Raw genomic sequence first — 17,736 nt, forward strand, 5'->3', positions numbered from 1 at the left:
AGAGAGAGAGAGAGAAATGTAGCTTATTCAGCAGAGGAGAAAACAGTTCCAAAAGACTATGGTCATCTTTGTCAGAGAACTTTTCCTCTTAGGAGGAATGTGAATGAGAAGCCATGGCAAATTCCATGCTGTCAGGAAACTGTCAGGATGATGATCAAAAGTTATCTAGAAAGTGGAAGAATAGAGTACAACTAAATCATGTCACTGTTAAAGGAAAAACACTATAAAAACAGGCAGAGGGCCATAGCTGCCTATAGGGTATCTTCTTTTTCTTTAGTTTTTATTTGTGTGTGCCCATATGTGTGCAGGTATATGTACATGTTCACACGTGTGTGGTTACATGTGTATGAGTGTGTGCAGTGTACATGGAGGCCAGAGGTCCACCTCAGGTGTCATCCCTCAGGAAACATCCACCTTTTTGAGACAGGGTCTCTCCTGGGACCTGGGGTTCACCAATGTAGGTAGGCCCGTGAACCCCAGGGAGGGATCTGCCCATCTCCACCTCATCAGGACATTACAAGCATGCACCACCATGCCTAGCTTTTTACCTGGGTGCTGAGGGACAAACTCTGGTCCACATGCATGTGTGGGAAGCATTTTACCTGCTGAGCCATCTCCCCACCCCAAGGACTTCTTTGCCTACTCTAGACGCAAATACAAAGCCCTCCTGTCTGTGGCTGGTCTTGTCATGTGTCTTTTGATGAAAAGTGACCGCTGACTTTAAATGTGGTCTGACAACCATTTTTCCTTCATAATTATACCTTATTGTATTTAAGAACTCTTTCCCCATTCCCAGATCTTGAAAATATTTGCTACATTTTCTTCTAGGCCCTTTGTCATCTAACCTTTCACACAGTACATTTAATCCTATGAAAGAAAAGGAATTCAGCTCAGATGTAATGTGTAAGCTGCATGTGAAACACCCAAGGAAAGCCACATAGGACTGCCATAGCCAGGCACTGCCCTAGTCACTCTGGAAAGCCTGTCCATAGCACAATTACACCTCATGCCCATGTAACAGTCAGGAAAACAGCACTTGCCCAGGGTCATGAACCCACCAGCAGCAGAGCCTTGAACCACTGCTACTGCGGCCTCTCATTGGGGTAGACAACTTAGCTCTTCTGGGCCTCAGTTTCCCATTCTGGAACAGAGAGGGTGGACTTTTAGAACACCCCCTTCTGCTTCCAGTGGCCAAGGGAGGCCTCTTTTTAAATTAGCAAGCGCAGTCTTCCCCAACCCACACCCTGCTTGGCTGCTGCCCTGTACAACCCCAGACGGGCCCAGACAGCCAGCAGATGCCCAGCCACATCAGGTACTTCCTGTGGCCACTCCACTCAGCCGGCTTCCACCCACCATCACCTGATCCTGCCCTCGGCACTTGGCCTAGAGGCAGGACACTGGCCGCCTGCCTGGGCTTCTCAGGAGACAGATGTGCCCTTTCCTTAGTGCCAGCGCCCCGTTGACACTGAGAGGGGGTGACCTTCAAATACCTTGGGGTGGCCACAGGGAGGATTCAAAAGGTGCACACAGAAGTCAGGATGGTGGATATTACTGCTCCTCTTCCTAGGGAGATGACACCAAGGAGAAAGGACCTGGCCAGGAAACCAGGGGAGGGGCAAGCGCAACCAGTTTAGAGTTGCTTAAACTGGAAAAAGTGCCTGCTTCAGACAGCAGGGGTGGGGTGGTGGGCAAGAGTTGGAGGAGACATTCCACAGCAGCTTTGCAACTGTCTAAGGAAGCCTCTGGGGTGGTTCTGGTGAGGACAGGAGACACCAGACAGCAAGAGAAGTCCCTAAGAAGTCAGGAGGGAGGAAAAGACTATAGAAGACACATGTTGAACATGTCTCCACTGGAGGTGACATAAGGGAACACTAAGGCCTGTGGCAAAAAGGGCCGAGACCCAGAATAGGGAGGACGTGCAGGGCAAGGGGCTCTGTGCCCCAAGTGGCATCAGAAACCCAAGGGTGAGCACCAGGTCCACGGCACCAGCACCAGCAGCCCCTATTTCTCACAGGTAATAGATGTGAGGCACCCTTGCCACCTTTGACTTCCATGATGACCCATGATGCACATGCAATAGAGCTTCCTGTTGTACAGATGAGGAAACTGAGGCACCAGCAGGTGAGGTCACAGAGCTAGAGAAGCAGCCAAGCTCGGAACCAAACACTGCAGACAAGGGGTTGTGGACCCCTGGTACCGATGGGGAAACTGAGGCTCACAGAAGCCTGCCACAGGGGGAAGAGTCCACATGGATGTATAGGGCCTCGTGGCCGGGCTTCTCATACTCAGGAGGTAGAAACAGACAAGGAGACTGAAGACTGAGGTACAGAGGTGGGGTCCCCCGGGAACACAAACCACAGGCTGCATCCGCTCAGGCGTCAGCCAGACAAAGGCATGAAGAAACCCCTGGAAAGTCAGCTTCATCCCCAGGTCAACCCAGCAGAAGAAAAGACTTGAGCTGGAGACATAGACTGATCCCTGTCCAAGACGTGCTGAGCAAGAACACAAAGCAGGAACCCTTCTGCCCCCCTCACCCCCTCCCTACACACTCATCCAGCTTTGCCCTCTTCAACACCAGAGCCAACCAACCCGTCCTTCCATGCACATGTTGCCAGCTGGCCACTATCCCCCAAGCTCCAAGCCTCTACCTCCCTCCACCCTCCCTATTCACTAAGCACCAGCCATGCAGCCACCTACCCAGCCACCAACAAATCTGATGTCAGGACCCAATCCACCACCTAGCCTAAGCACCTGTGCTCACCTCCAAATCCCATCCTCCACCAGCTCAATACTACCCATGTCTGCCTCCAACTTCCTATCCTATGCCCAGCCAGTCATCTTCTAGACCTCTAACTAGTCAACCACCACTCTTGCGTCTCTCCTCATCCCTCCCTCATCCCCAGCCTCATCAGATCCCTCCCCTAATCTTCTCCCTCCCTTCTCTCTCATCTTTTCCCTCTTCCGCATTCTCTCCTCCACCTACTAACTCATCCCTTCACAAGGCCATCACATTCTTCCCCTCCCCGCTCCCTACTTACCATCCATTCCTCCTCCCACTGCTCCACAGCCCACTTGCATACCTCCAACCTACACACACATCCACTCACTCCTGGCCTCCACAAAAGGCAGGGAGCTCAGTGAAAGACATGATGATGGTGGCAGGTCATTCTTTCTTCGCCCAGCCTAGCAGTAAGAGATTTCTCCCCTTGAGCCCTGCACTGTGGGACTTTAGAATCACAGGATGCTGCTGAACCCTCACAATCATCTAGAATTATGCTGTGCAATAGCAATACAGTGTCCACAAACAACAAACGGCTGCTAAGCACTGGAAATCCAGCCGGGACCCACTGTGGCTAACACAGACACCGCTTCATAGACTAAACGTCAAAACATATATGGGAGGGCCAGGTGTGGTGGTGCACACCTTTAATCTCAGCACTCAGAAGGCAGAGGCAGAAGGATTTCTGCTGAGTTTGAGGCCAGCCTGATCTACATAGTGAGTTCCAGGCCAGCTGGGGCTATAGGGAGACCCTGACTCAAATAAATAAATAAATAAATAAACAAACAAACAGAAGACATAGGAAGAGGAAAGTAAAGTTTAAACACCAATTATATGTAATTACAATTAGATATAACATCTGTAGTATCTTGGGTTGCATAGACTACTAAAATCCATTTCGCCTGTTTCTTTTCACTTTAACGTGGTTAGGAAAAAACTGCAATTAGCATATGTGGCTTATACTGTATATTGACCTAGAAAATGCTCAGAAGAGAAAAGGGAAGCCCAGAGAGGGATGTGACAAGCCCAAGGTGTCACCCAGAGAGAGGAACAGGTTAGCACTGCCCCAACTCCACCACGGTAGCCTCCCCCTGCCGGGTTACCTGGATTTCCGCTTGCAGTAGACCAGCAGGTTGTCAAAGAGGAAGAAGGCCCTCTCCTGGATGTTTCCCGCAGAGATCTTCAGCAGCATCCCCTGCAAGAGGAGCTGGGTGCAGATGTCTGTGAGATTGGAACCCTGATGAGACAATGGGAGGCAGGGGATGAGCACCCAGAACTCACCTGTCTTAGTTTGTTTTCCTATTGCAATGAAAAAAACAAAAACGAAAACCTTTGATGGAATCAAGGGAGGATGGTTTATTTCAGCTCCCAGTTCAAGGTTACTGTCCGTCACAGTGGGGAAGTCATGGCAGAAGGAGCCTGAAGCAGCTGGCTGTGTCACGTGCACAATCGGGAAACAGAGCAAGGAGTATGTGCTACCGCTCAGCTCGCCTTCTCCATCTACACAGCCCAGGAACCCACCAGGGAATGGTCCTGCCCCACAGATAAGATGGAGCTTCCCACATGTATTCCTGGCAGAGCTCATCCATAGACTGCATGTCCCTTTTACAGGAGATACTTCATAATGCCAGGAGGTGAGGCATCAAATAGCTAACAGCAGGTCTCCATCAGCATCTGGTCCTATAGTGGTTGGGTTTTTCTCTGCGGTATCTGTTGCCTGTCTTTTCCTGTGAGCTATTTGCATCTCGACTTAAGTCTTTCCCACGAGAATGCCACTCCATAAGGACAGAACCATTATAAGCATGTGCCATAGGACTCCCGGCACCTACAGCCCTCATTTGTATGCAGTAGGGGCTCAATAGATGCTATGTGGAAACTATCAGCACAGGACAGTGAGAGCACAAGATCCAGCAAAGGCTGTGGACACAGAGGGAAATAGCTCCTAGCTCTGCTTAGGGCTGTGGGCTAAAAGCTGCATGTCGGGGTGGCTATCACATAGGAAGTATGTGATGTTGACTGAGGATTGATGAGATTAGGGATGTCGAGGTCAGGAAAAGTGTCAGGGAGGGGCAAGGACAGGGACTGGGAAAGCTACCAAGTGTCCTCAGAGCCAGGACCTGGTGGGTCCATCTGGATCCTTGTCAGGGCATGGCCAAGGGCTTACAGACCCCAAGGAGCTGAGACAGAGATCTAGAGATCTAGACAGGGACCAGGGCGGCACAGAACACCCAACAGGGCAGCACAGACCACCCGACGGGGCGGCACAGACCACCCGACGGGGTGGCACAGATCTTTGTTCCATTCACATCTTCTTGGGGAGGAAGTTTTGGCAGGTACTGGCTATATGACCGATAAACTACATTCTCTAGCTTCCTTTACACCCAGCATGGTCACGTGACCAAATGGTGCCAAGGAGCAGGTACTATACCACTACCATAAAGGCAGCATCCAGTCTCTCCCCCTTAATATTCTGCACAGGTAAAAGGCAGCCATCAGGGAGAGGGACCCAGTAGCAGGCATGCCTGACACAGGAAGGAAGTGGCCCTGTTGGAGCAAAGTCACCCATGCAGCCTGGTTAGCCACCAGCCATGTAGCCTCCTCTGTGCTGCACACAAGCTGAACACTGAGCTCCTTGGAGCTGCCACCTTCAGTCCCATGGTAGCACATGTCTGTCAGTGTATGCCCAGATGCCCCAGGAAGCTCAAGGCTCAGGCTGCAGCAGGACAGTGGGCCTGTGACCCTGAACAATGGCTGGTCATATGGCCCATGCTTCAGGAAAAGTCATAAGTCAAAGGAACAGAGGCAGTTGACTGCCTCCCTGCTAGCTGAAAGCCATCTGTGCCTGCTGGACACACTGACACCTGACTGGACCCTCCCTCCCCAGGACCCTGGTGGAGGTTGGCTGTCACTGCTACAGGAAGCCAGATACACCTGTGGCAGCCCCTTCCCCAAACACAAGTGAGGACCTCATCCCTCCCACCTTCCATCTTGATCTTGGCCAAGGCTCAATGCCACTACAAAGTCCAACTGCAAGGGAGTCTTGGAGCTGGAGCTCAGCAGGGAAAGAGGCCCGGCAAAGAAGGGTCCACAGGACACGTCGCCCCCTCTTCTATGAACACAGCAGTTAACTTCTCTGCAGCTGAGTCCTCTCCCTTGACCTCACAGTAGCTCGGCAGCATGGGGGTGTAAAGAACCCTAAATCCCAGATATCCAGGGCCACCTAGGGCCTCCAGCAGGTGGTCCAGACAACAGTCTATCCCAGACCTTTCATTGCTCTTCTCAGTCTCTCCATCCGGCAGACTGGCCTTTTGTACTGATGTGTGTTTTCCCGTTGCCTTTCCTTCTACAGACATGAGGGAAACTTCCAGTAACACAAGGAAGAAGTGAGGGTTGAGAAAGTAAGTTACGGACTAACAAGACCAATCAGTGGGTAAAGGTGCTTGCTGCCAAGCCTGATGACCTAAGTTCAATGCCCAGGACACACACAATGGAACGAGAGAACCAACTCCTACAAGCTGTCCTCTGACCTCCACATCCACGCTGTGGCATGCTGTGCCGACACCCACACACATATACACAAAATAAATAAAGGTAATAAAGTCAGTTACATATACTCTTGAGGTTTTCTACCTGCTAACAATCCTGAGGGCAACCAACACTGCTGTTTATTGAAGATGTAAAGATGACACTAAGAGTCAGAATAGTTAAAGAGGTGTCCCAGGTCACCTAGCTAGCATGTCTCTATCCAGAACTTTGACCTGGGGTAGCATGATGATTAGTATTGATAGTCACTTTGACAGGACCTATAATCACCTAGGAGACAAACTTCTGGGCATATTTTTTGAGTGAGTTTCTAGACTCAGTTAGTTAAGGTAGGAAGATCCACCTTAAATGTGGATGGCACCTTCCCATGAGCTGGGGTCCCAGACTGATTAAAAAGGAGGAACGGAGCTGCCTTCATCTCTCTGCTCCCTGCGGATCAGATGTGACCATGACGCCCCCACTATGATGGACTACATCTTCAAGCTGTGAGCCAAATACACCCTCCCTTTCTAGAGCTGCTTTTGTCAGATATGTTGTCTTAGCAACAGAAGAACCGAACGCAGGTAGATATGCAAAAGCTGCCCTTGACATTGCCATCAGAAACACCAAGTCCTGCAGGCAGCCAGCAGTGTGCACCGAGAGACTGGAGGGTGGCCCAGAGTGATGGTGGGGGCTGAGGAGATCAGAGACTCAATGGCTGCGACCCTGGGACACCACAGTGTCAGCAATTTTTCAACAGAAAGTTGAAATCTGGATTTTTATGTGGGTTTCATTGGAAAGCAACCAAGTCATTTGAAAGTAAACATAGGACAGGCCAAACAAAGGCCCCCCGAATCCCCTCAGCCCAGGGACCTCCTCCTCCTCCTCAGCCCAGTTCCCCACCCCCTATGCCCCTGGGCCCAGGGCCCTCCTTCCAGGCCGTGCGCACCTCCCAGCCCTCAATGTGGGACTGCAGCTGCTCCAGTGCCTCCAGCTTCTCCATCTGCCGCTTGGTCTCATTGATGTTGGAGCAGACGGTCTTCATGGCCTGCAGGGCACTCTGCACAGCCGGGTGGTCAGGGTGCTTGCCAGGGGTCCTCTTGGCCAGCTCCTGGGGTGGGGAAGGGCAGGAAAGAAAGAGGTTAGTCTAGGGGGCCCTAGCCAGTGGTGGAGCCAAAGCTGTACACCCTGGGTTTGGAATCACACACCTCTGTGTGTCTAGAAGGGAAGTTTCCAGAGAGGCTTCGCTGACACAGGGAAGGCCAGCCCTGAATGTGAGCAGCACCATCCCAAGGGCTGGGGTTCCAGACTGCATAAAAATCAGGAAGTGACCTGAGCACCAGCATTCAGCTCCCTCTGCTTCCTGACTGTGGACACGCTGTGAGCAGCTGCCTCAAGCTCCTGTTGCCATGACTCCCCAGCGTGATGGACCGCACCATCGAATTGTGAGTCAGAATCAACTCTTCCTCCCTTAGTTGATTTTGTCAGGTGTTTTGTCCCACCAATAAGAAAGGCAACTAAGACACTCATTCATTTGTTCGTTCATTCATTCATTCATTCATTCATTCTCTCATTCTGGGGATATTATCCAAGCACCCTTGAAGTCAGTCTAGAGATAACAACAAAACAGATATAAGCACCTTACCTGCTGGATACTGTAGCCTGACACAGAAGACAGACCAAAAAGTACTGACAAAAAGACAGACCAAGCATCTGCTACAATGGCAAAGAGTGAGAACTCTTCTGAGGAGTTAGAATGGGGATCAGGATATGTTCTTTCAAACAGGGAGGTTGGGGGACACTGAACCCTGCAATGAGCTGAGGGGAGAATGCGGAAGAGCAGGTGCAAAGGGCCTGAGGTAGAAGGTATGTGGTGCATAACAAGAAAGAGTGGTGACCTGGGGGGGGTGGGCAACGAGACGGGAACAAGGAGATGGGCAGGTCACAGAGGTGGCCACAGTCCCTGCCCCAGCTTTCTTAGTGAAATGGGTAGAAGGAAAAAATGCCTTTGGAGGGGCTGGAGAGGTAGCTCAGCAGTTAAGAGTACTAGCTATTCTGGCAGAAGACCCGGGTTCAAATCCCAGCACCCACATGGTGGCTAACAAACATCATAACTCAAGTTCCAGGGGATCCAACGTCCTCTTCTGTCCTATGTGGGCACTGCATGACATGGATGCACTTGCATACATGCACGCAATATACTCATACATGTAAAATAAAAATAAAGCAAAAATTTTTTTTAATTATTTTGGGGACTCCAGTGTGGCTCAGAGGTAAAACGTTTGCCTAACATGCTGGAGGCCCACCGTGGGGTCAATCCCCAGGACTGAAAGTAAACAAATAAAGGCCTCTGTAGGTGCATCCAGTGTCCAGCCAGCTCCTGACCTGTGACCCAACTACCATCAACTCACCCCTCATCCTAGACACAGGCTGAAACATTCTGAAGGCCTAGCCAATGTTCACTTGAGACAAGCTTTCATGTAGCCCAGGCTGGCTTCAAGCTTACTATGTAGCTGAGGATGACCTTAAACTCCTAATCCTCCTGCCTCCACCTCCTGAGAGCTAGGACTGTAGGCATGGGCCACCATTCCAGTTGATGCAACAGTGGGGATGGAACCCAGGGCTTCCTGCATGCTAGGCAAGCTCTCTACCAGCTGAGCTACAGCCCCAGCCCTCCAGTTTGGTCAATAATCTGAAACCAAAAGATTTCAGCCGCTCACTAGGTGTGAGGAGTAGGGCGCTGAGGAAGGAGGGGATTCATAGGAAGCAGCGGTGGGGACAATGTGTAGGCAGGGTACCAAGGCGCAGGCACTGGCCTTCTTCAATCAAGACATCAGGACAGTGCCAGGCAGGCAAATTTCCTGAACCAGGCACTCCAGGTACCAGATGATGCAGACTCTGCCCACTATACATCTCTGCTCCCTGCAGTCACAGCTGAAGTCCCCAGACACTGCCTCTCCCACACTGGATACAAGGGTGGCTCTGTTCACCAGCTGGTTGGGCACAAGTCAGTCCCTCCCTAGCCTCAGTTTCACCATCTACAAACTGGTCACAAAGAAGCCAGTGATGGTAAGAGTAGCAGTGAATGGCTCCTGCACCTCCTGACTGGGTTGGAGAGGCAGACCCCAGACTGTCTAACAGGAGGCTGAGAGAGGTGCAGGCAGCCGAGACCAGGGAAGAGGAGGTGGAGCTTGGATTTGAACTCAGGCCACTGGCTCTGCTCACAGTTAGGATGGCAAAGGATAAACAACTCTGCAGAAGAACCAAGGTCTACAGACAGCAAGCACTGGGCGCACCAACTCCCAGCACTCCTGGAGTTCACAGACAGCAAGCACTCAGTGAGCCAGCTCCTGGCACTCTTGAGGCTGGTGTCCTGTGCCAGCTATAGCCCACAGATGTCATTCCAAGCCCTTCTGAAAAAAGCCAACTCTGAAAATGGTCCTTCCCCACTTCCTCCCTGTCTCCTTTCTTGAGGAAGAGGCCCTAATGTTAAAAGGCCCAATCCAGTGACTCCGTGGGTCACAGGCATCGCTGAGCTCTGCTCCCTTGGACAGGCAGCAGTAGAGTAGGCAGGGCTCCCTGGGCTGGAATGGGGAGACTACAACAGCCCCTGATGCAGAGGTCATCTGGTGACTAGAAGCCGGGGTCGGAAGCATGGCCGGTACCCAGAGAAAAGCTTCAGGAAGATAGTGAGAGGCAAGAGGCAGGCAGAGGCTAGGGCAGAGCTGCCACAGGGGCGCAGGTCCAGGCCTTCGCTCAGCAGGCAGCCATATACACACAGTGTGCAAGTGCCAAGCAAACAAGGAGAAGCCCTTGGAAGTTCACAGTCAAGGGGAAGGTCAACAAGGGGCCAGCACTGCCAGTGAGCTTCACGCTCCTATCCAGCTCTGACAGACACAGATAGAGGCATAGAGAGGTCAAGTCCTCTGTGCAAGGCCACACAGCGGGTATGAGCCCAACCATCACAGAATACTTCCCTTCCAAACACAAGTTGCATTATAGCAACTGCACACACATGCTGGAGGATAAAGGCCTGTTAAGGGGGTAAGTGGAGGAAGCACAGTGGTCCTCCACAGTGGAGGGGCTTCTGAAGCAATGTGCAGCCCCATAGCGGCATAGTCATCCTTGGGGACAGCACTCTAGGACCCAGAAGAGCATAAGCAAAGGTCCTGAGACAGCAAGAAACAACATGGAGGACAGAGAAGAGAGAGAGAGAGACTGATGATGAAGCCGGAGAAGCATGCTGAGGCCACACCAGCAAGGCCAGTGGAGTTCTTGGCTGTGTGCCAACAGCGCAGAGATGTGAGGGAACAGTGTTGAGTCCCAACACCGTGCGGTCCTCTTTAACAGTGCTGAGAGGAATGAGGGGTAGAGATGCAGGCAGGTTCATCAGTGGCTGCTGCAATAATCTAAGCATGAGCTGGAGGTGCTGGGGTCAGGCAGCTCTATGCCTCATTCATTCATTTACTCATTCATTTACTCATTCATTCAGTCATTTATTCATTCATTTACTCACTCATTTACTCATTCATTCATTTACTCATTCATTCATTCATTTACTCATTCATTCATTCATTCATTCATTCATTTATGGTATTCCCCTGGGCCCAGACGCATCCTGTAGGCAGCAGCCTGCTTGGAGGCTTGTCCACAGATAATCACAATAGAAGATGGAACCTCAGGACCATCAGTCCCATCCTGTGGGTAAGTGACTTTGAGCATGTGCACTTGGGTCAGGCCACCCGAGGACCAGGTCAGCATGGTCATCAGATCTCCTCAAGCAAGCACAGAGCTGCTGGCCCCGCTCGCTGCAGCCTGAGCTGGAGGTGCAGTCACTTTTTTGAGTGTCCCTGTGGAGCTGCCAACTCTAGAGCTCAGTCAAAAGGAGAAGAGGGTCAGGTCCCTGCTGACTGCCCTCACCTCTGTTTCTGCTTAAGGTCAGCACTGAGGGTGGGAACAGGAAACATGCATGAAGGCCAGGCTGGTAACTGGCAAAGCTGCAGGGGAAGTGTGGGCTTTGGTGTCTCGGGTCACAGAGGAGCATGGGCTCTACCCCATGGAGCTACCCCTGCCCCTGGGCCTTTGCACATTCTGTTTCCACCCAGCACACTCCTTCTCAGGCTCAGGGGGTGGGGAGGCTATGGGAGGGTGCTATTTGGAATGTGGGTATATAGATGAATAAGATTGTTCAGGATGTTATATATGAAATATGCACACACAAAAAATAAATGAGTTAAAGAAAAAAAAAAAGGATAGGCAAGGAGAGGAGTTGGAGAACGAAGGAGAGCGCTGTGAGGTCTGTTCGTTTTCAACCACATGGGGCGCGTGGGAAGGAAAACCTAAGAATGACCAGAACTGCTGTGCATCTCTGCGTGGCAGCATGAGGTCAGCCACTTCCTCCACTGCACCAGAAACTAAGTCAAAATGATCGGAACCCTGAATGGAAGTGCTCAGACCATAAAACCAGAGACACCGAAGTGCGTTCTCAACACCCGGGAGGCAGGCAATGCGTTCTTAGACATGAGTGCTCACCACACCAACTCAGGCAGGCAATGTGTTCTTAGACATGAGACGGCATGCAAAGCAACCTCAAGCAAATCTGACACACTTGACTTCATCAGAGTTTAAAGATATCACACCCCCAAGGATACTGTCCAGACCGTGGGAGGATCCATGCTGTAGTACCTCAGGGGATGCTTTCCAAACACACAAAGAACAAAATCAAACAACAAATGAATAACCTAGGCCTGGCGAGGTGGCTCAGTTGGAAAAGTGTGTGCCTCATAAACATGAGGACCCAACTCTGATCCCTAAAACCCACACAAAAAGCCAGACACAGTGGTATAAACCTGTAACCCCAGTGATGGTGAGGTGGGAGGTAGAGACAGGTGCGTCCCTGGAAGCTCAGGGGCCAGCCTGACCTACACGATGAAGTTCCAGGATAATGTCAAAGTCTGTCCCAAACGTAAGACAGAAGACACCTGAGGACACCAGGACTGTTCTTTAACCTCCAGACATGCACCTTGCATGCCCATATAGACACACATTTACATATCACACACACACACACACAATTTAATTTCAAAATAGGTGAGGGTAGGGGCTGCAGAGATGGCCCAGTGGTTAAGAGTTCTTGCTGCTCTTCTAAATGACAGGAGTTCAGGTCTCAGCCTCCAGGCCAGGCAAATCTCAACCACCTGCAACTCCAGCTCCAGGGGATCTGACATCTCTCTGGCCTCCAAGGGCACCTATATGCACATGTACATATACACAAAAGTAAATAATAAAATAAATCTTAAAAAAAAAAAGGTGAAGGGGGCCAGCAAGATGGCTCAGCTAGTAAAGGCACTTGCTGCCGAGCCTGACAGCCTGAATTCAAACCTCAGGACCCACATGGTGGAAGGCAAGAAGTCCCTGACCAATTCAGAACACAGCTGGATTCAGAGCTCTTGGGTGAGTCTCAATAAAACTGGTTCTGAGGAGACAGCCTTTGGTCCCCAAATCCTGGGACCCACATCTAAAGTGGGATAGCTGTGTGAACTTACGGGCTCCAAAGAGGCATTCTGGGGAGGAAGTCAAGACTGTTTGCTAAGCATCTTGGGAGGGCTGTGACAAAGAAGTCACTGGACTTGTGTGGGTTCAGAGGGTCAAGTGGGTGGCTGCAGAGGGCTGCTTGCTGGAGTAATCCATCCTTACGACCTCCCCCCCCACCCAGCTTTCCCACAAGGTGAGGAGTGGGTGCCCATCGCTAGAGGCATCACTAAGAGATTAGGTTCCTTGTGCTCCATACTCCCCAAAGAGCTTATCAGAGCCTGTGGCCAAAGAAGGGTGCTGGTGAGCCCACTGCCACCCTTTGCAGTGTGACCTTACACAAACAAACTGACCTCTCTGAGTCAGAGCATGCTCAAAGTGAAAACAGTGAACGCCAACAGATACAGAAGTGAATGTAAGCATCTTAGTAGACAACGAGAGCACAGTGTTTATCACTGTTACCATCGTTTCCATGGTAACAGCAATTCATATTTATTATTGTCACTATACAGTAAGAATAAGAGTAAGGGTGGGTGAGTGACCATCCTGACAGTGGCAGCTATCATGAGCGTTTGCTTCATGCCTGGTGCTGTCCTCGGTGTATCAGGCATTTCCAACCTGATCGTTCCAATGAGGAAACTGAGGCACTGAGCAGCAAGCTGCTCAAAGTGAAAAAAGTGACTTCGGCCAAAGTCACAGGCAGGGAGTAGGAAATGGTGGATGCTATCAGTTACAGCTCCCCAACAAACAATGGCAGCTGGCAGTTGAAGCCCTCCTGTTACACACTTAGAACATGAGGTGTTTGGGCAGAGGCCTGCCCTGGGGAAGGGAGGGTAGCAGGCCACCTCGGGAGCCGGGCTGTGGCCCTGCCCAGCATCCGCCTCAGCCTGTGTGGTTTCGCAAGGCCTAGAGTTCCTGGAAAGGAGGAAGTAGGGCAGAGGGCCTGGGCTTCCTTGAGGCACTCATCCCCTGCCCCCTGCAAGCACAGGTACCAAGATGGTACCCATCCTACCACAGCACAGCCGCAAGAGTACATCCTGGAACAAAAGCTTCCAGTGCAGGGCCAAGCTGGGAAGGCAGCAAAGGCGGTGTGGTGAGCACCTGCGTCTTTAGCCTCTGAGGCCAAGGAAAGGCCCACAGGAAGATATAGGAGGCAGAGAGGAAGAGGATGGGAGAGAACATCCCATCCAGGCCCACCATTCCCACGGGAGGATCAAGCAGGTAGATGTAGGGAGCAGCTCTCCTGGGCTGTGGAGGCCTAGAGAGGCCACTCCAGCCAGACTCCCAGTGTGGGTTCACAGAAAAGCCTGATTCTTCCAGCCTCCACCTCTAGGATGGAGCAGAGAACCCCATCCCCAGCTCCCCTAGAAAGGGTTTTGTTTGGGACTACGGTGGAAGATTCAGAGGGCAAGCCCTTTTTGTACCTGGAAACATAAGCCTGCGGGTGCTGTCAGAGACTACCGTGAGGAAGGAAACAGCCTGCTGAGCAGAAAAGCTTCAGGGAGAAAAAGAGCTAGAGATGGGCCTTGCAGTGGCCTTACCAAAGCCTCTGGATACAGCCATGTCTGAAGCCAGCTCTGGGGGGAGGAGGGGGAGTGTCCTCTCTGGTTTCTATTCTTTTATGAATAAGTAAGTTTAAGTTAGGTTTTCAAAGTTTATGTGACTTTTGTAATGACATTAAAATGATAAATTAGGTTTTTAGTCACTGAGGAAAAGGATTCATTAAACCACAGTGTGGAGCACACAGCCCTGTCCCTGCACCAAACCACAGTGTGGAGCACACAGTCCTGTCCCTGAAAGATATGACAGAACCTGTCACTGCCTGTGCCCTGGTCTAGCCAAGGCCAAAGCTGCCATGGGAGCTGGGAAGCCATGTTTACAAAAAGAAAAGGGTGGCCTGGAAAGGGAGGGGGTGCCACCCACAGGGTCTGGACCAAACAGCAATGCCCCCACCCACTTTCTGGAGACACCTTGGCCAGCTCCCACAAAGCTGAGTGTAAACCAGGCCTCCCAGAGCCAGCTCTGCTCACTAAGGTCTGTCTCAGACTCCCCTACCAGGCTGAGAAAGTCCAGCCCACTCCAAACAATACAGCTCTGGGGTTCCTTCTAGCCATGTTGAGAATGACAGTCGCAGAGAGTCCAAGGGGACCCCCTACCTTTTAAAGAAAAGAGAAGAGGGCCTGAGGAGACGGCTCAATTGGTCATGTGTCTGTCTATAAGCACAGGGGCCAGAGTTCAGCTCCACAGCACTCTCGTTTAAAAAAAAAAAAAATTAGGGCATAGTCTTGTAATCCAGTGTCAAGGAAAGGGGGGTGGGGGGGAGCACACTGGCCAGCCAGCCCAGCAGAATCAATGAGCTCCAGGTTCAGTGAAAGACCCAATATGGTGGCACATGCCTTTAATCCAAGCACTTAGGAGGCAGAAGCAGGCAGATCTCTGTGAGATCAAGGCCAGTCAGTCTACATAGTGAGCTCCAGGCCAGATGGGGCTACAGGGAGACCCTGTCTCAAAATATAATAAATAAATAATAAGAGCAATCAAGGAAAACACCCAATGTTGACCTTAGGCCTCCATGCACATGTATGCACGCATGTATATACACCCAGATTAACAAGTACACATCACACACACACACACACACACACGCTATATATATATACATATATGTATATACAGGTACACACACACGCTATATATACACATATGTATATACAGGTACACACACACGCTATATATACACATATGGTATATACAGGTAGACACACACACACACACACACACACACACACACACACACACACACACACACAAAGGGAAAAGAAAACAAGAAGTGAGAAACCTCTGAAAGTTCCAGAACTGATGAGCTGAGCACAGAACTGAGAAACCTTCCACACAGACAAACTCTATGCAAACTTCATGTAAATATTAGAAAAACCTTATGCAACAAAGTTCACCCAAATATCCAGAGACAGCAATTCTGCCCTGTGGGGATTCAAGGACCCAGGCCTCCACAATGATCGAGGAGGGAATAGCAATGCTGGTAGGTCACCAGCTCCTGGGTCCATTTGCAGAGGAGCAAGGGGCACTGGCTATTCAGGTCCAGGGCTGACGCTGGCCCTGTGCCTCCCAAGCTGGCCTCTAGCAGCACAGCTGGGGCTCTTATCACCTTGGCCTGGGCCTCCAAATGACAGTGACCACTGATGGGATGCAGGGTACCCCCACCCCTTAGCAGGACCTGTAGTTCTCACCCTCCATGCTAAGATCTGCTCTGTCCCAATTCATGTGCAGTTGCTGTGCAGGCGCCCAGGTCTGCGGTCAGGAGGTGTCCTCTCCCTCTAGACTCCACCAGTCTGAGGGCTGGGGGGCCAGCCTCCGAGGAGGCCACCACAGTGGTGACACTCCCATGGCCAGTGCCAGGCGGGCTCTGCAGAGACGATGCTCCAGAGGCAACGGGAAAATCATTAGATGGTGATGCTGTTGCAAACGGCTACACATTCCAGAGCAGTGGAAGAAAGGAAGAGATAGAAAACAGGGTGAGCTGAACCCCAAAGCATGAAAACCATCTGACAGAAGGCCAGAGAGGCTATGGTGAGGGGAGAACAGAATCAAAGAAATCCAGGCCTGTCCCAGCTACTCAGGAGACTGAGAAAGGGGAGGTCACGGCCAGCCTGGGCCACTTACTGAGACCCTGTCTCAAAAGAAGTGAAAAGAGGGCTGGGGTGTAGCTCCATGGTTGAGCCTTACACAGCATGGGGGAAGGCCTGGGTTCAACCCTCAGGAGACGGGATGGGGGAGAGACGGGGGGCAGGAATCATATAATGGCAAATGCAATAACCTTAAAGCAACTAGGCTAAGGTGATATCATCAGATCAGATTTTAGACATGACCTTCATAGTGCTTCCAGAAGCTTCTAAAAATCTAAGGACAAAGACAGCTAAACAGTAAGAGGGCAGAGCATTGGCTATACAAGCAGGCGCAGTTGCATTAGCCTTGAAACTGACTTTAGGGCCATCGAAACAGTTTGAAGGAGTTTAGCAGTATTCAGACCCTCACAGTAACCTCGAACGCACTACTGATAGGGGTGAAACTGAGGCATGGTGCTTGGGTCACATCTCAAAAAGGCATCCAGCAGGAGCTGGGATGGAGAACCTCACACTGTCCTCCCTTCCCAGCTCATGACAGTATCAGAGTGGATCGAGAACAGCCACCAGGGACAACCATGAATACCCAGAGCACCAGCTCAAGTCCCTCACACACTGTCCAACCCTCGCAGCAAAGCAGGGTGGCACACACCAACTCCAGCCCACAGATGAGAACCAGGCACGACGTCCGGCAGATACAGAATGGGGCAAGAATGGAGTGGGGTCCTAGGCGGGGTGACACCCGGGGGCAAACAACTTCAACAGGAGGGTGGTTTGGGTGCGGGAAGACGGGAGCTAACTCAGATGATGGAGGCTGAGGGTGGAGGCAGGAGGGCCTGTGGCAGCCTTAGGAGACACAGAGCACAGGGACTGGTAGCCACCACAGACAGGCTCCATGGACCCGGCTTCTTCACCAACTGGAGTGGGGTGAAGGAAAGCACATGCCCTAATTCCTGGAGTTTGGTCTGAGAAACCATCAGGGCAAAGGATTTACTTCCTGGGATGGAGGCTGGGGGTAGGCTGGGAGGGGGAGACATTCTGGCAGGGAGGTGAGCCAGCATCTGGGGGTAGGGGTGTTTAGTTCTGGGGATGGTCACAGTCGTCTCACTTCTCGATGGTCACCATCCAGTGGGTGGGTAAGCAAAAAATGGCCCAGCTTGTGGTGGAAGACTGCTCAGCCATGGAAAAGGAATGAAGTATGAACTCAGACTATGATGTGGAGAAACGTGGCAGCAAGGGAAAGAAGCCAGACACACAGGGTAA

At 51.3% G+C, this 17,736-nt stretch overlaps 1 protein-coding gene across 1 annotated transcript in view; it reads right to left on the minus strand.

Moving 5' to 3' along the window:
- Prex1 (phosphatidylinositol-3,4,5-trisphosphate dependent Rac exchange factor 1) overlaps positions 1–17,736 on the minus strand; it is a 170,216-nt gene that overhangs the window by 63,517 nt on the left and 88,963 nt on the right. The window contains exons 6-7 of the mRNA XM_008827461.1: positions 7,251–7,412; positions 3,883–4,016 (exon numbers count right to left, since the gene is read on the minus strand). Of these exons, the coding sequence (XP_008825683.1) occupies positions 3,883–4,016; positions 7,251–7,412 (296 nt within the window). The remainder of the gene's footprint in view (positions 1–3,882; positions 4,017–7,250; positions 7,413–17,736) is intronic.

This window comes from Nannospalax galili, unplaced genomic scaffold, assembly GCF_000622305.1.
Source record: "Nannospalax galili isolate Female #2095 unplaced genomic scaffold, S.galili_v1.0 scaffold492, whole genome shotgun sequence".
Classification (NCBI taxonomy): domain Eukaryota; kingdom Metazoa; phylum Chordata; class Mammalia; order Rodentia; family Spalacidae; genus Nannospalax; species Nannospalax galili.